Below are 18,689 nucleotides of genomic sequence, written 5' to 3'. Positions count from 1 at the left end.
GCATTCCCTGGGAATCGATCCCATCATCTTGGCATTACTACTGCCATGCTTTCCTGTTACAGGAACGATGATGTATTGATATGCAGTAAAATAATTTCAGTCTGACTAATATTTCTGCACTGGAAGTGTTTCTGAGCTTCACTGTTCAATTTTGTTGTGCTTCAGAAAACCAACATTTGTTTACAGCAGAGCACAGCAGCTGTTGTAAATATGACAGATGGACTGTGAAATGAAAAATCATGTGCTCACACTGCTCCAGTGCTGAACTGTTATGGTTCGTCAGACGACCAACTGCCATGAAAGAGACAAATACATCTAAAAAAAAGAGTAGTGACACAGGTCTACAAGAATTCATCAGAAATGCAAACTTTGCATCATGCATGTTTTACACTTTGCATCTCAGAAAGTTTATTATTTCTGGTTTCAGTCAGTTAAAGTTTCATTAAAAAACAACACTAAGTAAAAAAAAAAAAAAAAAAAAAAAAAAAAAAAAAAAAATATATATATATATATATATATATATATATATATATATATATATTTGATATCAAACTAAACAAACCAACTGAAACAAACAAACAAAAAATTCTAATAAAGTTTATTTAATTTATTTTTTTATTGTTAAGTTTCAGTTTAGTTTTATATAAAAATATTTAGTTGTTTTATTTTTATTATTATTTATTAAATGCAAAATGCATTCATGTATCTATAAATACATACAATGAAGTACATCAGTACTTTAGCATGATTAATGCATAATCCAGAAATAATCACAGGTTAAAAAAAAAGTAAAATAAAGCATGTGGTAAATGACCAAATGTAATGTTACACTGATATTTTTATTGTTTTTGTATAAATGCAACGGGTCAATCTCATAAAAACTGTCAGGATATTCCTGGTCATCTGGTGAACTAGGCTAGTTATTCTGGATCAGCTCACCTCAGTATGCGCTCCCTCCTCCAGGGCGTCCGTCCTGCGGCCGAGCCTCCAGTGCATCAGGATCCAGCGCAGCTTCATGTAGACAATGACCATGTTGTGGTGGAACAACCTCACTTCCTGTTGCAGCAGGACTCTTTCCTGTGGCCACGATGGCTCATGAGATTGAAGTCCCTGCAGCTCGAGTCCTCGCCGGGCCTCGGCTCGCCTCCTCTCCTCCTCCTGCACAAGCCAAAACATTCAAGATAGACAAGAGTTATGGTTTATATACTTGTTATTATTATGATATAAGACAGATGCATGCTTGCATAGAGAGCAACAAGACTCTGAAAGATCATGTGGGGGTTTTAAGGCAAGTGGAAAAGTAAATCCTACTAGAAAACCCATCTAAAAACACTTTTTAATGTGCAGTTTGCTAGCTGGTCTAAGCTGGTTTAGGTGGATAATTAGACAGACCACACGTTAGTGGAGACCTGGCTAGGCTGGTAGATTATCTTGTACCAGCAATAAAGCAATAACTAGTTCTAAAATAAGACTAACATAAGAATAACTTTGATATTGTTGGTACTATTTCAAGATGAACACTTACTGGACTGAAACAACATAGATTTACTTGCATATCCATAAAATCATGTTCAAATGTATTCATCAAGCTTTTGAGGGACATTTATTTGTTCATCATTGGATCGCATTGCATTATATGTTTTGATCATCAAAGTCAGCATTTAAATGTCATCTTAAAAAGACATATTATTGAGACATACAGAGTGACAGTTGATATCTATATGCATTTTATGGAAGTAGTCTGTTACAAAGATTGATTTACATTACAAGCATCCGAATTTCGACCCTTTTTGGCCATATAAACATCAGGATCTGCACTAAATTGTATTTTGCTCAATTTGTGCTTTGAAAAAACTGTGCTGTTTTTCCTCCATATTCTCACTATATCAGACTATATGAACCATAAAAGATATGATATATCATGATATATCAGATATGATACTCACAGGGGCGTCATGCATTCATGATTTTTGAGGGGGCATATTGGGGGGGTATCAGTCATGTTTGTCATGTGACACAGCAGCCACGATAGCACTGTATAACTGATATAGGCTTATGTTTTATTTATTTATTTTTCCTTTTTATTCAAAACAATTCCAAACATGCTTAATATATCAGGAAATATCTCGATTCTCAAATATGTGTAACTAAACGTGTTTTGCACCTTTATAGATTGATCAATAAATGGTGAAGGGCAAAGTAGACTAATAGTGTAATCTATTAACTACACATAAAAACCTGACTTTTTACTTAAGTGCCATATATGGGTGTCATGCCATAAAATATTTTTAATACGACTGAATTTGCATTTAATGTAAATTTGAATAACAATATTGTAAGTTACTTATTTTAACACTTTCATTTTACAGAGAGTAAAGAACATTTACATCATCAAAGAACATTTTCATTCAGTCTAGCCAGAGTTCAGGCACTCTCAAAAACTCCCATTAAAATCATTGAAGCACTTTACATTATGAAACGAATATCTTACTTACATTCGAACGCACATCTGCACTTTTTGTTGTTTCTGATGAGAGAATTCGCTAAATAATTAAGTCAGCGAGCAAGTGAATAAAACACAGCGTTTCAGTGATGACTCTTCTGCACGTCTCTGATTGGCCATTGCATTCATAAGCTCAACAGAATCGTTTCTGATTGGTTATCATGAAGCGTTGTATGAACGAGTCTGTATCTGGCTCAGCGCCAGCCAGAGAACGCAGATTTGAATTTAGCAGCTGATGCTGTGCACTGAACAATCTAATCACACTGGTGTGATTGTATCAAATATATAAAAAATATTATTCGCCTATTTTTTTGTTGTTGTTGTTGTTGTTTGGAAGCTGCATTTAAAATCCACTTGGCTCAGAAATCTGAGGGGGCACGTGCCCCCCTCACTTTGAATGGGCATGACGCCTCTGGATACGCAATAAAAAATATAAACTGTACTTCTCTTGATATATTGTCTATCTATTCATTGCAAACTACTATTTTCACATCAGTTTTATATGTGAGGAGCCTTTGAATTGATGACTTGTAGGTCTGATCCTGTTTCTGAAAGTAAACCATTTCAAGTCACGTTTATTTCTATAGCGCTTTATACAAATATAGATTGTTGCAAAGCAGCTTCACTGTGATTTTTAATCTTGCACATTTCTTCAATTATGAGATGAATAAAATTTCAGCTGTATAGCAGCTCTACAGAAGATAGAGTTCAAGTGACTGGGTTCAGTTCAGTAATGCATGATGCAAAACAGCAGGTACCTGAGTGATGGATGAAGTGAAGATGTCTTTCTCCTCCGCTCCAGCTCTCATCCTCCTGTCGTGGTCCAGGACCGGGTCACGGAACTGGACCCCATCAGAACACAGAACACCAGTCTCAAAATCCCAGCACTTTCGAGAGAAACACCATCAGTTTTCATGCATAAACACATATGTGTCATGCGGCAAGGCAGATGTGAGGTGACATTTTCAGTATCTTCTCATTCTAGATTCGCTACCTTTACATGGATGGTTAGCCAGGACAACTTTAAATCACATTCTAAGTTGCATTCTTAATGGATCAGTTTCCTAATAAACTCTCTGGATCTCTGGTGATAAATGCATGAGAATTAATTCAGTCAGCCAAAGGAAGATTCTCCATAAGCTCATAATAAATTTAGATTCATTTCTACTCTGAAGAAATACTAAAGCTGTGCTTCATGTGCTGCTGTTTGTAAGTGCTAACAAATGTCTTACTGTAAGGGTGAATCAGAGTTATTATTGTTAACTAACACCAAAGCTAAAACCATAAATAATATTTTTGTTATCTGAAATAAAATAAAATGTAAAATTATTTAATTTCAACTAGTTTCCAAGATAACATTTCTCATTTTTGTTTAGTTTAAGCTGAAGTACTAAAATATCTATAACTAATAAATAAATTAATACTATATAAAATACTAAAAAAGTATTTTTTTGTTTTACTAAAATTTAAAACAGAAAATATACAAATAAAATCTAATTATTATCTAAATATAAATATTAACAAAAACTATCATATATCATATACTATCAAATATCATAAAGATTCATATGCATGAATATCTCAAGCTGTAAAATAAGCATATGCTGCTTTCAAGTCATTTCATTAATGATTGAGTGCATATGAAATAACATCAGGTCATATTTAAAAAAGCTTTTGTTTTCAAGTCCTACATTTTGAAGGGGTTTTTAATTGGTATTTGGATTTTGAAGGGAAATCTGTCCAATTCTGCGGAGTAGATTTAAACATTTAATCATTATTTTAAGATTATTTTAAAATATTTTTTTTTTTTTTTATTTTTTATTATTGTAATTTATTTATTGAATGTATTTGTTTGTAATGCACATCAGTATAAAAATACTAAATATAAACATGCAAGATTACAGGAACATTAATAATTTATATCCGTAGCCCCGAGGCTGGTAACAGGTAAAACGTTATGATTGACAAGTGGTTTATGAAGTGACAGGCTTGTGCTACAAAACTACATTTCCCATCATTCTCTGCAGCTACATGCTAAAATATACACAGCTGCAGGTGCACAACTAATGCACATCCTTCACTTTTTATATAGTAGTGCTAAAACTGATAGATGATAAAAGTGAGAAAATATATAAAATTACCAGTGTCCATTTGTTCCAGTCAAAATCATTGTAAAATAACTGAAAAGTAGGGACCTACCCAGCAGGACTTGAAGGAAGCATGATGCTGGTAAAGTAAGTGTGCATTGATTGTTGCATATTGCAAGATGCTAAATACACTTGACTACCTGTCTTTTAGCAGATTTGATTAGCCTGTACAGCAATAGCACATAAACTGGGACAAATACATAGACATACAACAAATTAAATGCAAACATATGAATATATATATATATATCTACATATGATATGGTTAATACACATACAGCCCTTATTTTAAACAGAAACATCACATTTTCCAAAGCTCCTGCGTGAGAGGATGGTGAGTGATTGTTATTCATGACAAACCAGTGTGATTATAAATTAACAGCAGTGACTGTGAGCGGAGTGAGAAGAAACCAAAGAATCACTGAGAGACAATGATGTGAATTAAATGATTCGAGCAAACAAACTGCTTTCGGCTAGATCTTGTGTTTCATTTAGTTGAAACAATGCTGTTGCTGTTTCTGGTCTAATAACCTGGTGTAAAATAACTGGAAGTGCTATTTTATGACATTTGGCTCGGTTTTTACTACATTAGAGATTTATTGCATTTTATTTAATTTAAATGAAGAAATACATACAAGCTAGGGAGAATAGCTCTTCATACTAAAGTGTGTCGTAGGCTTTTCTTTCCTTCTAAACACAGGCTCTGTTTCAAAACCTAGTGAGCAGCTTTTCTGTCTTCATAGGCAACATCATAAATGTCATATTTTATATGGGATTTGGAACACTCTAAGTAAGCATCAAATACAGAAAAAAAAAAAAAAAATCTAAAAATATACACATATTAGATAAAATAGGCAATTTTAATTTGACTTACATAATTTAATCAATATTTTTTGGAAATTATTTAATGCATAAGAAAGAGAGCCTATTACTTCTAAATTCTGATGTTTTTTCATGTAAAACCTCAGACCTCAGAAAACAGTACAAAATAATAAAGAAAAGGCAGTTCATGACCCCTTTAAAATCTGGTCCGTCTGAACACAGGGAAGTCATTCCTGTTTCAGGACGGAAAGCTTTGTCATTAAACAAGTGTGTGAGCATTTCCTCAGTTTTGATCTGTACTGCACATTTTCACAAGGAAAGACACTCCAGCTCTCTAGTTTTCCATACACCACTGAAACATCTCTTACTAGCCCGTTTTATTGTTAAAAAGAGGATTACAGTCTTGGTTATCTCTGGATATCTTTGACAGCTGTGGCTTTTCATGTGATATGGTTAGATTTTAAATGGGAAAACCTCTGCTGTGAAAGTGCAACTTTAATGGTCTGCCATACAGTTTTACTAATATAATTGTAAACATACATGCATATGATTTGGTTTAATTTTATATATATGTATATTAAATAACATAAATTAAGGCCTTTTCATAATATTATATTTAATATAATATATTAAAGTTTAAGGCAAGTAATGACATTCTGAGAAAACAAAGCATTTCAGAGTCAGTAACTGCGACATCAAACATGTGAAGACATCCCAAGATAACCAAGGCTTTACAGAAACATGGCGTTTTGGTAGTGCACGGGAATATCCATTCAGTGTTTACTATCTTACTGTGTACAACATTAAACTGTCAGGTGTTTCAGGAAGTCAGAGACACTGCAAAGACACTTGGAAACATATCCGTCTTAAAGTTGAGAGGGAGATGGACGAGGCACTGACCTCGGGTCTGAAACTGTGGGGCCTGGTGTATCTACTGAGTCCAGGGCCTCCCCTGGCTGTGACGGAGCCCTTAGCGGCGCCCTGTCCCTGTCCAGGGGCCTCCGGGACACTCTGCCGGTCTAGGCACCACTCCTGCTCCTCCCTGCGCCCGTACTGTGAGTGAGGAGGGGAGGAAAGGGGTCGGGGAGGTGGAGGTGGAGGAGAGGAGGAGACAGAGGGAGGTGCATGGGGATCGGTGAACGACAAACAGAATCCACACACACGAGACGAGAAAGAGTGGAGGGGAAAATTAAAACTGACCGTGGGTTTAAGCCAAACTCAGTGTGTGAAATGCAAGGGTGAGGGGTCATCGACACACATTTTATTCAAAAAATGATTATGAATTACAAAACAATGATCGAATGGAAAACAGAAAGAAAGAGAGAGCCAGCGGGCTACAAGACAAAGAAAAGCGCAAAAAGAAAGACCAACTTAAAGATGATGGCGTAGGAGATAGACGAGAAGAGAACGAGAATGAGGAGGAACAGAATCATGGGCTGAAACATCTGGGAACGAAATGAGGGACAAAGAGAGAAGAAGGGAAGGGCCAAGGGGAAAAAAGAATGCAAAACACTGGTTATGAAGCGCATGCGATGGGGATACATGAGTCTTACAACCAATAACCCAAAATGTGCAATGACTGACAGCTGGGACGAAACGCTAATGGTGTCGTGCCAAATCCAAGACCAGGTCAAAACCATAATCTTTAATCCTGTCTACCGACTTAAAGAACTTTTTAGGGGTGTTTTACTAAACAATTGTATTATATCGCTTAATTAATATTAATATAATAAAATATTAATATAAGAATTCTTAATGAAATCATTACAATGAAAATTACATTATTTTAATGTTTTAACTACATCTAATTTGATAATTTTAATTAGTACCTTATATTAATATTAAGCTTACAATTAAAATAATACATTTCTAAATATTATATTAATTATTATTAGATTAATTCTAACATTCATTGCAATATTAATATTAATTTAGCTAATAATTAAAATAATAAATGAAATTAAAACAATACATTTCTAAAAAATATTACAATTAAGATAACTGAAAATTAGTGCTGTCAAGCGATTAATCGTGATTAATCGCATCCAAAATAAAAGTTTTTGTTTACATGTATGTGTACTGTGTATATTTATTATGTATACATAAATACACACACATACCATATATATTTGGAAAATATTTACATTTATATATTTATATACTTATATTTTAATATATAAACATAACATTTTTCTTAAATATATACATGCATGTGTTTGTATTTATATGTACATAATAAATATACACAATATACACACATATATTATGTAAACAAAAACTTTTATTTTGGATGAGATTAATCGTGATTAATCTTTTGACAGCACAACTGAAAATAAAAATAATAAATACATTATACAGTTAAATCCTTAAAATAATACTAATTATAGCTGATGATGAATACAAAATGTATTATATTATACTATATAATTACCAGTGATGTATTGTTTAATTATAACTGTAAGTTCCTGATCAGTGATAGAACAACGCTAAAGGCTTTTGGATGAGGCATAACAAACATCTGCAAGGTGTGTAGGACTTTGACAGGGATTGGATGTGGCACGACGGCAGCATGCTGCTCGCAGCAAAGCTCAGCCATGAGAAGAAAAGCAGCATATCAGCGAGCTGAAGCTCTTGAAAAAACATCCTATATGAGTGTTTATCAGGTCTGTTATCATTAACCGGTGGGGGATATCTGACCGTTCATAGATATGAGGTGAAAAGGCCGTGACTTTATGCTTGATGAATAGTGTTTTAGTGGTTGGATTTAAGTGATGTGACCCAAAGCAAAGAACCGCCCAGCTTAACCAATGGCTTCCACCAATGAACATGATCCAAATGAGCTAATTAACCAATCAGAGCGCAATTCAGACACTATTGATCTTAAATTTAAAATATCAAATCACGTGCAGACGCTTGGTTTATACAACAAGCTACTAAAACATCAATAGATGTCAAACATGTAGTTACATGTAGGTTATTAGTTGGAAAGTTGACTCATGTTATCATATAGCAGTTTCAAATCACAAAGCAGGAAATAAACTACAAGCGGTTCTACGGAGGGCAGCTTTCCGAGACTATTTAGCATATATGACACCAAAACATTTAAAAATCATTGAGACAAAAGACACAGCTGAATTATTCCTGAGAATGATCAACCACATCAGAGTCACTTAAAAATATATAGAGAAACAAATTCAGAGTTTGTTCACAGGTCACAGAGAGCCTCTGGAGGTTACTCAGAAAACAAAAAATGCAGTATAAGCACTTCTTGTCTGCCATATTTCATTTTAATGGCTGCATGTTCCATATATGTTGCATCAGCATTAACTGTGCAAATAAACTACTAGATTTGCTAGTTTGTGTCCTGGTCAATCGCTCACAGCTGGTTTGTGCGCTTGTGTTCATGTCATATATGATGCTGCGAATAACATTTGGGCTATTTGTGACAAATATGCATAAAAAAAATATAATTGATATTGACTAAGAAATACAAAATAACATCAAAGCTTATTTCTGCCATGGAATAAATAAAGGTAAGTGCAACTTTTTAACTCTCAATTCTGACACAATTCATAATTCTCACATTTTGCAATTCTCAGATGTTAACTCACAATTCTGAGAAGTTAAAATTATGAGATGTAAACTCAGAATACAAAAAAAAAGAAAAAAAGATTCAGAATTGTGAAATGTAAACTAGGGATGCACCGACAGGATTTTTTGGGGCCGATACCGATACAGATATTTGTCACTTTTTCCATTATTTGAAATTTTGGCATCAAAATCTTCGGAGCTATATGGGTAGTGAAAGCATGCAGTTCTTCGGATTTTAAGTTTGTCAGTTTATTAAGCACCCCCCGAAAAGGCATGAGATCTGTATATACATGTATTTGTTTACTGTTAGTTGTAATAAGTGTTTTGTGTAATTCACTCTATGTTGATGATAATGCAACTGAGAGAGAGAGTTTAATGTGCACTTCTTGTGCTGTGTTTTGTTTAGCTCTAATGGTGATTTTTTTTGGAGTGACAAAGGACACAATAAACTTAATAAAACATAAGTAAACTTTTGGTCATCATTCAGTTGAGGTCCGCTACACTTATGAAAGTACAAAAGATATTTAGTCAAGAATAGTGTACAATCTTTTGTCTTTTGTTATTTGATTAGCATTAAAGTGCAGACATGCATACAGACATTTTACAGCTCAGTGCCTTTACACAGTTAATTAATAAACCATCGGTTTGTTATATTGGCCTTTTTCCTTATATAGCCAATATGCTGATGGTTGTAAATTGAGGAAAAATCGGCAGATAAATATCGGTGGCTGATACATAGCTGCGTCCCTAATGTCAACTCAGAATTCCAAAAAAGAGTCAGAACTGTGAAATGTACACTCAGAACTAAAAAAATAAAAAAATTTAATTGTGAGATGCAAACTTAGAATAAAAAAAGGCAGAATTGCAAGATGTCAACTCCGAATTCCAAAAAAGAGAGTCAGAATTATGAGATGTAAACTCAGAATTCCAAAAAAGAGTCAGGAGATGCAAATTTAGAATTCTGAAAAAATAGTGAATATTTTAGATATAAACTCGCAACTGCGAGAATAAAAGATTGGTGAGATAAACAGTATTAGTTATCTTGTCATATTTTTTATTCTGTAGTAAGAAATAAGCTTCAGTAAAATACACTTTTATGGCTGGGTAATATTTCTTAATTTTCCCACTACTGGCACAGTTCATTTTGGACCCTTCAAATCATAGATTTGATGCTGTTCACTGACAAGCTGCTGAGAAAATGTTGTGAAATATTATGGTGGTTTTGTTTTGCTTGTTTTTTTAGTGATGGATGGCTGTGTGTTGTATGTTGTTCTAAATGTGAGAGCGCACGTGTAGAGATTTACCGCTGATTACAGAACCAGCTTTACTGACAAGATGGGCATTAATATCGTGTCGATATTTATTTTGCATCCCTATAAAACAGTACACATAGCTCTGTGAAACCATGCGGGAAATACCCCAAGGTGCGAGACAAGGAGGTTGTGGGTAAGAGGATGTGGCAGGTACAGATGCAGGTGTTTATGAGCAGCTTTGAGGGTGGTTTTGCTAGGAAAGGAGAGGTAGGGGCATCTTGGTTGAGCTCGTTAGCGCTCTGGCTGGTATGTGCCTATGTGTGGGTAAGGGAAATGTTCATTGCATTCTGGGATATTGTATTCCAGGAGGTGTGTATACTGCACATTTTGGCAAATGTAGTACAGCAGGTCATCTAGGTAGTCCATCCATGCAGAAAATGTATGTACATACAACAAAAATAATATGTTGTTATCAAAGAAAAACTAAGTGGTCAGTTAATATTGATGAGCGAGAGTTGTTCTGTGATGTCTGGAAGAGTTGTTCAACTGCCTACATTTATTCTGAAGGTTATTAATGTCAAAATGAATTAAAAAGCACCAAACATCTTTACAACTCTGTGTATCCTTTTGTGTCTCCTGCTGTTTTATCATCTCATTAATCCCAGAGCAGGTCTATCAGAATGTAACTCTGCTCACAAAACTCCCATTAATCTTTCACATGTATCTTTTTTCACACCTAACTTACAACAAAAAAAGATAAGAAATATAACTGTCGGGGAAGGCAACTGCATAACCAGTTTGCTAGTCTGCCTACAGCTCCATATCTCAAGCAACTATACCTATTTCCCTTCTTATCTGGGTGTTGTTTCTGGTTTGAGATGAAGAGTCATGCCAGCCAAATTAGTTGAATAGCTTCCTTTGTGGTGCATTCAGGACCTTCGATATATGATACATGAAGATGCAGAATCAATATAAAGGTGTGTATGCATTCTCAAAAAAGGAATTTCAAATGAGGAAGCAGCAAAGGAAAAAAGGAAGTTGCCATGCCATGTGATTGCATGTGACGGCAAAAACTGAAAAAAGATGAAGGGTCTAGATACACATAACCTACCTGGAAGTCCGTCACCAGATCCCTTCCCAGTGTCCCAATAGGCGAGTCCCTTGACATGGAGGTAACCGTGGAAAGGAAGCTGCTAGATTCGGTGAGGTTGGGCATGGGGGAAAGGTCGTCGATGCGGTCCCTTAGACCCTCCCCTAGGTGGTCTACCTTGTCCATGAATTGCTGGAGTTCCGTTCGGAAAGCCCTCATGCGGGTGTTGATGGAATCCAGCACCTGAGAATCGGGTTTACATTCAGCAGAGTCCCCATCACCTCTGAACTCCGAACCTTCCGCAAGAAGGTCCCCTCCCAGGACAACCAGACGACCTTCGCGGATCAGACTGTCCGTATCCGCGATGACCCGCTCTACAGTTTTACCAAGCATCTCAGCTTCACGCCTGACGTTATGGAGTGTCTCCCGGTCTTCCCGTCTCCGCCGGGCAAACTCGGCCACTCCCAGCTCTCCAGGATCTGAGGGTTTCTCGCCACTGGCGAATCCAGAAGTCGCTGTTTTCTCATACAAGTCGTCGGAGTCGCTCTCCCCGCCAACAGGACCCTCACGTTTGGGGTGGAGAAGCAGAAGCCTGGCCGTCTCATCCTCATCTGGTTCCCTTCGCCCGGCATCGCTATCCACATCACTATCCCGTGGGCTACTGGTGCGTATTCCCAAGTGTGCCGCCAAGTCACAGCGCTGCATATTTGATATTAGCACCCGGTTCTCATACTGCAGCTTCATCACCTTCCCACTAAGCTCATTGATCTGGAGTCTTGCGGCTTTCAGCTCCTCCTGCGGTGTGGCACCACTCCCTGCTCCCGAGGAACCATTACCTCCTCCATTACCAGGTTTGAGAGAGCCACCATTTCCACCCTCAGCTCCCTCGGACTCCCAGTCAGCTTGGCTGGGTCCAAATTTGAAGCGGTTGAGCTCAGACGTCAGCTGCTTGTTGTGGTCCTCAATCTCAGAGATGGAGCGCCGCAGCAACTCTGCCTCCTCTTCCACAAACTGCAAGTGTCGCCGCAGTTCACTTGCAGATTCCAGGGCATCGCCACCATACGGTGAGGTAGGGACACTCGAGAAGGGTTCACGCCCAAAACAGTCCCTCTCGTACTGACAGCGCAGGTCTTCGTTTTCTGCCCTAAGGCCACGGTTTTCCACCTCCAGCTCTACGATCTTCCTTCCCAGAATGTTGGCTTCCTCTTCCACCAGTTTGAGCCGTAACCTTAATTCAGCTTCCCGGGAGGTGTGGGGGCCTCCGCCTGTCACCTCTGCCAGGGGCAAAGGACTGTCCACGTCTCCATATACTGATTTATAGTTCTGCAATTCTTGTTCCAGTTCATCCTTCTCGCGGCCAAGTTTTGCCATCTTTTTACGCATAAGAGCCGATTCCTCCTTGGAAAACTGTAGCTGGCAGCGCAGATCCGCACTGTCCTCCTGGAAAGAAAGAAATAAGTGAACGTAAAAGGCAATACCATTCATTTTAAAATAGCAAATAGTGACAGATTAATCGGCCTCGACAACATATAAGAAGTCAAGAGGTTCTGTAGTCTATATACTCAACAAGTAGTGCATTTAGCATATTGTGTTGTTCTGTGCACTCTTAAAAATAAATGTTTCCAAAAGGGGGTTTTGAAGCCATGACAGAGAAGAACTATTTTGGATTCCCCAAAGAACCTTTCAGTGAACAGATATTTAAAGAACAATTTTTATGTGAATAACTTAATAGTCTAAAGAACATTTTTCAACTATAAAGAATGGTGTGTGCAATGTAAAGTTTCCATGGAAGTTAAAGGTTCTTCATGGAACCACAGATGGCAATAAAGAACATTTCTTTTTAACAGTACATAAGGGTTGTGAATTGATCTTTGTGTTTCTTTGTACACACCTGAGTTAAAGACTTCTTATCTTTGAAGGTTTCTCTACTGCTTCGCCTCCGCAGAGCAGTCTGAAAGACAAAAAGAATGAAGTTACAAGGTGTAAAGAGGACAGAGCAGATTAACAAAATGTGAGAGTCAGCGACTAATGAACAACATCTTGATTTCTGTTACCAAGCCTGGTAACCTTCATGAAAAACAGGAGCAAGCTTTTGATAATAAATTATACATTTTGAAAAAAGAATCAGCATCTGATTTGAACACACCATTAATTATGAATACCGTATCAAGCTTAAAACCATTATTATGTGAATTACAAGTCATGGTCCTTATGGCAGATCTTACTATTTGAATAAAACACTGCTGCTGTCAGATTTGGGATTCCTTCTTTATATCTCAGAAAACTACACAAATACAGCACTTAACAACGCAAAATAAACAAAACTACCAATGCTTTGCAAACTGCATTGGCTTTGCAGGTGTTCAGCTGTTAATAAAAATGACTCTGGATATTAACAATAATAAAAAATATTATGCAATACTAGTTTGAGATTCTGCAAAGTTTGGGATTTCCACAGTTTCAAAGCTGACTGTTCAACTTCAAATGTTTTTTTTTTATTATTATTATTGTTTTTTTTTTTGCACTTTTCCAAATTAACATTAACATTTTAAATTATGACTTAAACAGAATGCAACATATGTGAAGTAGAACAAACCAAAATAGTTGCCAAGCACTTAGAAATTAAAAAGATGTGAACAGGATGTGAACAGGTTTGGCAATAATATGGTAAACAGCAATTCTGCTGGAAAAAATTAAGTTAAGTTAAATAATTAAGAATACAGGTTGCAGGTTGTTGACTCTGTGTAAGATAAAACTACGTGAGTTGCATTCTCAGTGTTGCCACAAGAGGCGCTACAGCAGACTTTAGCATAAACTGTCTTCTATTCTCATTTCTACTTCAGATCAGCTACTGTCATTGTGGAGCAACAGTTTAAAGAGAATCGTACTAAGCAAGTTAGTCAAAGTCAGTACGCTTATAGTTAGCTACCACGAATAAGAACACATCCAATTATTTTGCTATAATCATTGGCTGACCGCACATAATCTCTTACTTAAATCAAGAGTTAAGTAGGTAAACCTAGCCCTGCTTATGCACAGTCTATCTTGAGTCATACACCGAACATAAATAGCTGCTGGTGATGGCTGCGTTAGCTTGTATCATTAACGGCCAGACAGATGGAAAGTGTGAGATGGGCACAGGAGAGGAGGGAGTTTGAAACTTTTTCACCAACACACACAGCAACAGGGCGAGAGAGCCTAGATTCAAGTCTAAAACAAAGGAGGAAATGAAATGAGGTGATGTCATTTTTTTATGTGGGCTTGAGGGAGTTGGCAATATGGTTACAATTTATGGCTCACAATTTTCCCATACACGTTCAGACATCCTCCAGTGAAGTCATCACCACTAGCTGCCACACAAACATCAATCATACAACCATTAAGAAAAAAATTTAAATTTCTACTCATGCTAAGTCAAACGTCACTATTACTATTGCTCATATTTAGTGACATTCTCCGCAAACTAAGCGTGTAATGCATTACATCTATGGATTATGTTGCTTGTACTTTGTTGCTTTTATTGGTTAATAAGGTCGTATACCTTGAATGCAAAGACCTTGCAACCATCCAGTACACTCTAGCAACTGCATAGCAACACCTAACATGCAAAAAAAAATGCTAAGAACATCTTAGTAGCCACATTGCAGTACCTTGGAAACCACTCAGAACAGAATTAGCATTGTGGCAATGACTTTTGCAATTGACAGAGAGACTGTAACGTGTGTGCATAACACACACACACAGATTAAGTTACACGAACACATTAATGCATTAGTCTGCAAAACACTCTCGGTCTAATTCTCTCCATCCCTCGCTAGCATGCAAGCACACATAAAGCTTAAAAACATACTTAAAATCTGCAACAGTAATGCCATGCATCTGCTCTAGAGGAACGCATGGCAACTATTTGCTAGTGTTTAATGAAACACCTCTAATGAAACAGATAAACAAAGGGCTCTTTTATAACAGATCAGCCAACATGTGCATTTCTTCTCTCATCCTCAGTTCTCTGTCCCTCTTACATTTGCACGATTATCTAATTGGAAAGGCATTACACCGCGCCTGTACTCTGCAGCCTGTGTGCATGTGTTTCCTACAGACTTATGTAATGTAACGGGTGTAGCTTAGTGACAATGCCTGCTTAAAAAAAACAAAAGTGCTAAAAAATCCAAACTGTGCAATCGTTGTTGTTATACTGTATTATATATTATATTGTGTAGTGTGGTGATAATATTAAAATACACCTGACAAAAAAGACCTCAACTGTTTATCCTAGACACGATTATATGGAGAAGTCTACTGAATCTGCAATTAAGTCAGAATGGACTCATCAGTTTTTACCATGATTAAATTATCTAAGCTGATATACACATTCATTTCATAGCGAATGATTGATGTGTGCTTATTTTTATTCCTCCATATAAAATCAAGAAGAAACAAAGTTTCATAACTAAAAGAAAGAACTTAAGTCTCTTTACAAAGAAATTAATACTTTAATTCAGCAAAGATGCAGCTGATCAAAAGCAACAGCATAGACATTCCAAACAAAAAAAAATCCTGAAAATAAATGTATTATGGTATCCAGAAAAATATGAAGCAGCACAAGTTTTTTAAACATTAAAAATGATCAGAAATGTTTCTTGAGCAGCAAATTAGAATATTAGAATGATTCCTGAAAGATCATGTGACACTGAAGACTGGAGTAATGATGCTGAAAATTCAGCTTTGATCATAGAAATAAATTACATTTTAAAACATATTACAGAAGAAATCAGTTATTCTGAATTGTGAAAATATTTCACTGTTTTTAGGGTATTTTTGATCAAATAAATGCAGCCATGGTGAGCACAAGAGACTTCAAAATTTGAATAAAATAACGTAACAACCCCAAACTTTTGAAAGTATGTAAACCATAACATCTGAGCAACTAAAAATATCATATAGCAAAAATGTCAACTGGTACAAGTAGAGAAAATCAGAAAGAGGTGAGCTGCATGACAGATCGTGCTCTCAACAGTGGTGCGTTCAGGCTTAGATAATCACAGTCTAAATACAGTCGACAAATCCTGCTGCCTGGCCTCGTCCCAAATCAGATCACCTTCCATCCTCCGATTCCCTACATCCACAGAGCGACAGCTACTATTCAACCCCACAACACAGACCAGTACATCAGGATGACAGAAACAGATCAAAACGCCTCCTGCCTCATGATCCAGAAACAACACAGTCACTACAACAGATCAGATCATCTAGAGTAGATATAGTACAATAAATACAAGTATTCTAAACAAAAAGACATGACTTAAAGGTAGTATACAAGTGGGAAATCATGTTTTAAGGGTATTTTCTCTTGAACATTCCAAGTTTCCACCACAGGAAAAACATAAATAACAATAAAGGTTAATTCAGATTTTTTTTCTCGCACAATTCTAACTTTTTTCCTGCAATTATAAGAAAAAAAAAAAAAAAAATATATATATATATATATTATATATTTTTTTTTTTTTTTTTTTTTTTTTGAGTTTTTTTACATTTTGAGTTTTATGATATATATTGATTTTTTCTGATATATATATGCAAGATTGTGAGATGTAAAACTCAAAATTGCAAGAAAAAGTATATATCTCACAATTCTGAGAAAAAAAAGTCAGAATTGTGAGATGAAAAGTCACAATTACCTTTTTTTAATGCTTTGGTGAAAACAAGCTTGAATGTGGTTGATAGATCAATCATCATCAATTATTTTTGCTCTTTTGTTTCACTTTTGGTGTGAAAAGGCATTTTTCACAGTATAAATCCAATGAAAAGCTTTTCTCAAGTAATACTGTTCCAAAGCGGCTTTAGAAAAATATTTTTACACAGTGTTTTCCCTTCCATATCGAATGTTTAAAGCATTTGACCATCTGTATGATGGTGAAAAAGGCTAGAATGTGTTTTCGAGGGACTTTAGTTGTGTTAAAGCATTTCAGAGTGATGAAATTAGACAGAAACACAGTTACACACTCGCTCTATTCAGCATGAGCACAAAGCTTCAGTCATCTGTCTCTGCTGCAGATAGAGGTTATTCTCTCGCCCTAAAAACAGCCTGTAAAGCCAGACCTAAGCTGATCTCAGATCAGAATGTGTAAATGGGTTTGGAAAGGCTGAAGTTGCATCTTCAGGTCTGGGATCAGTGTTCTGAAAACTCCACGTGAGGTTCGTCTCCATCTGCCGTCTCCGGCAGGAGGTCTTTGTGGATGAAGCAGAATACGTTCAGCCATTCTTTATTCAACACCCAAAAAACACTTCAATACACAAATTAATGAATCTGCACAAAGGAGGAATCTGGCATTCAAAGCAGCTGCTGTGCATTTCCCCATATATATATATACTGTATATACGTTTGAATTTCCTACAGTCTGTACATGGGGAAATTTATATGGAAGCATTTTTCCACCACAGAATTAAAAAATGGAAAAGGTATGTTTTTAAACAAAATTGCCAATGTTTTTAACCACACACTTGTTTCCCCCTTGCAATTCAAACTCACAACTTTTTTTCTCAAAATTCTGAGCTTATATCTCAAAATTTGGACTTTTCTGACAATTTTGGACAAATAATTGCGAAACATAAAATTGCGAGATTAACAGATTCAGAATGACAGAATTTCAAGATATAATGATGTATATTTATTTAATGTAGTTTTTTGGACACTACCCTGATGGTTTGCCATAGTATTCTTTAACGGACCCTGCATTTTACCATTTAAATACCTTAGTATATAAATTTGCTAATCAAACGATACCACAGTGTATATTAAAATAGCATGGTATTCCAGTCGGATCCTCACAGTATTTGTTGTTAGTGGAGTGTAGTGGAGCACAGGAATCAGAACAAATCCAGAGATGGTGAGGGCTTGTATCATTTGTCAGGCAGCAGATATCCTGCGTTTCTCCAGGGGGTGTGTTTGTGACTTTGGGGCGACCTCAGTTTTATCTGTGCTCAGTCACAGCCGGACTGCAGAGTCAGGCATACTGTCAGCTCAGGTTAGATCAGCACTAGATATTAGATATCAGTCAACCTTCATCAGACGCATTTCAGTCCATCCTCTATTTCTGCAGGCTGTATGCAGTAATTTATATATTAAATCTGACTGTGATATAAGATTTTATGTCTAGATACAGTATGCATACATTTATATTTTTTTTGTTTGATTGTTTGACTATTTTGTATGTATGTTGTAGCGCTTTGAGCATGTGAAAGGCGCATTATAAATAAAATTTATTATTATTATTATTTATTAT

General features: G+C 36.2%; 1 protein-coding gene across 7 annotated transcripts in view; it reads right to left on the bottom strand.

Annotated features, from left to right (window-relative positions):
- The window catches only part of LOC109108395 (microtubule cross-linking factor 1-like), a 57,859-nt gene that overhangs the window by 17,448 nt on the left and 21,722 nt on the right, over positions 1 to 18,689 (bottom strand). For 4 of the 7 annotated variants that reach the window (XM_042712833.1, XM_042712783.1, XM_042712822.1 and 1 more), the window contains exons 4-8: positions 13,298 to 13,357; positions 11,428 to 12,846; positions 6,373 to 6,525; positions 3,262 to 3,390; positions 940 to 1,158 (exon numbers count right to left, since the gene is read on the bottom strand). In XM_042712833.1, coding sequence (XP_042568767.1) covers positions 940 to 1,158; positions 3,262 to 3,390; positions 6,373 to 6,525; positions 11,428 to 12,846; positions 13,298 to 13,357 — 1,980 coding nt within the window. The remainder of the gene's footprint in view (positions 1 to 939; positions 1,159 to 3,261; positions 3,391 to 6,372; positions 6,526 to 11,427; positions 12,847 to 13,297; positions 13,358 to 18,689) is intronic. The other 3 variants (XM_042712803.1, XM_042712812.1, XM_042712829.1) reach the window with 3 other exon arrangements.

This window comes from Cyprinus carpio, chromosome A2, assembly GCF_018340385.1.
Source record: "Cyprinus carpio isolate SPL01 chromosome A2, ASM1834038v1, whole genome shotgun sequence".
NCBI classification, from domain to species: domain Eukaryota; kingdom Metazoa; phylum Chordata; class Actinopteri; order Cypriniformes; family Cyprinidae; genus Cyprinus; species Cyprinus carpio.
The sequence above is the reverse complement of the archived record's forward strand: the minus strand, read 5'-3'. Positions and strand labels throughout refer to the sequence as shown.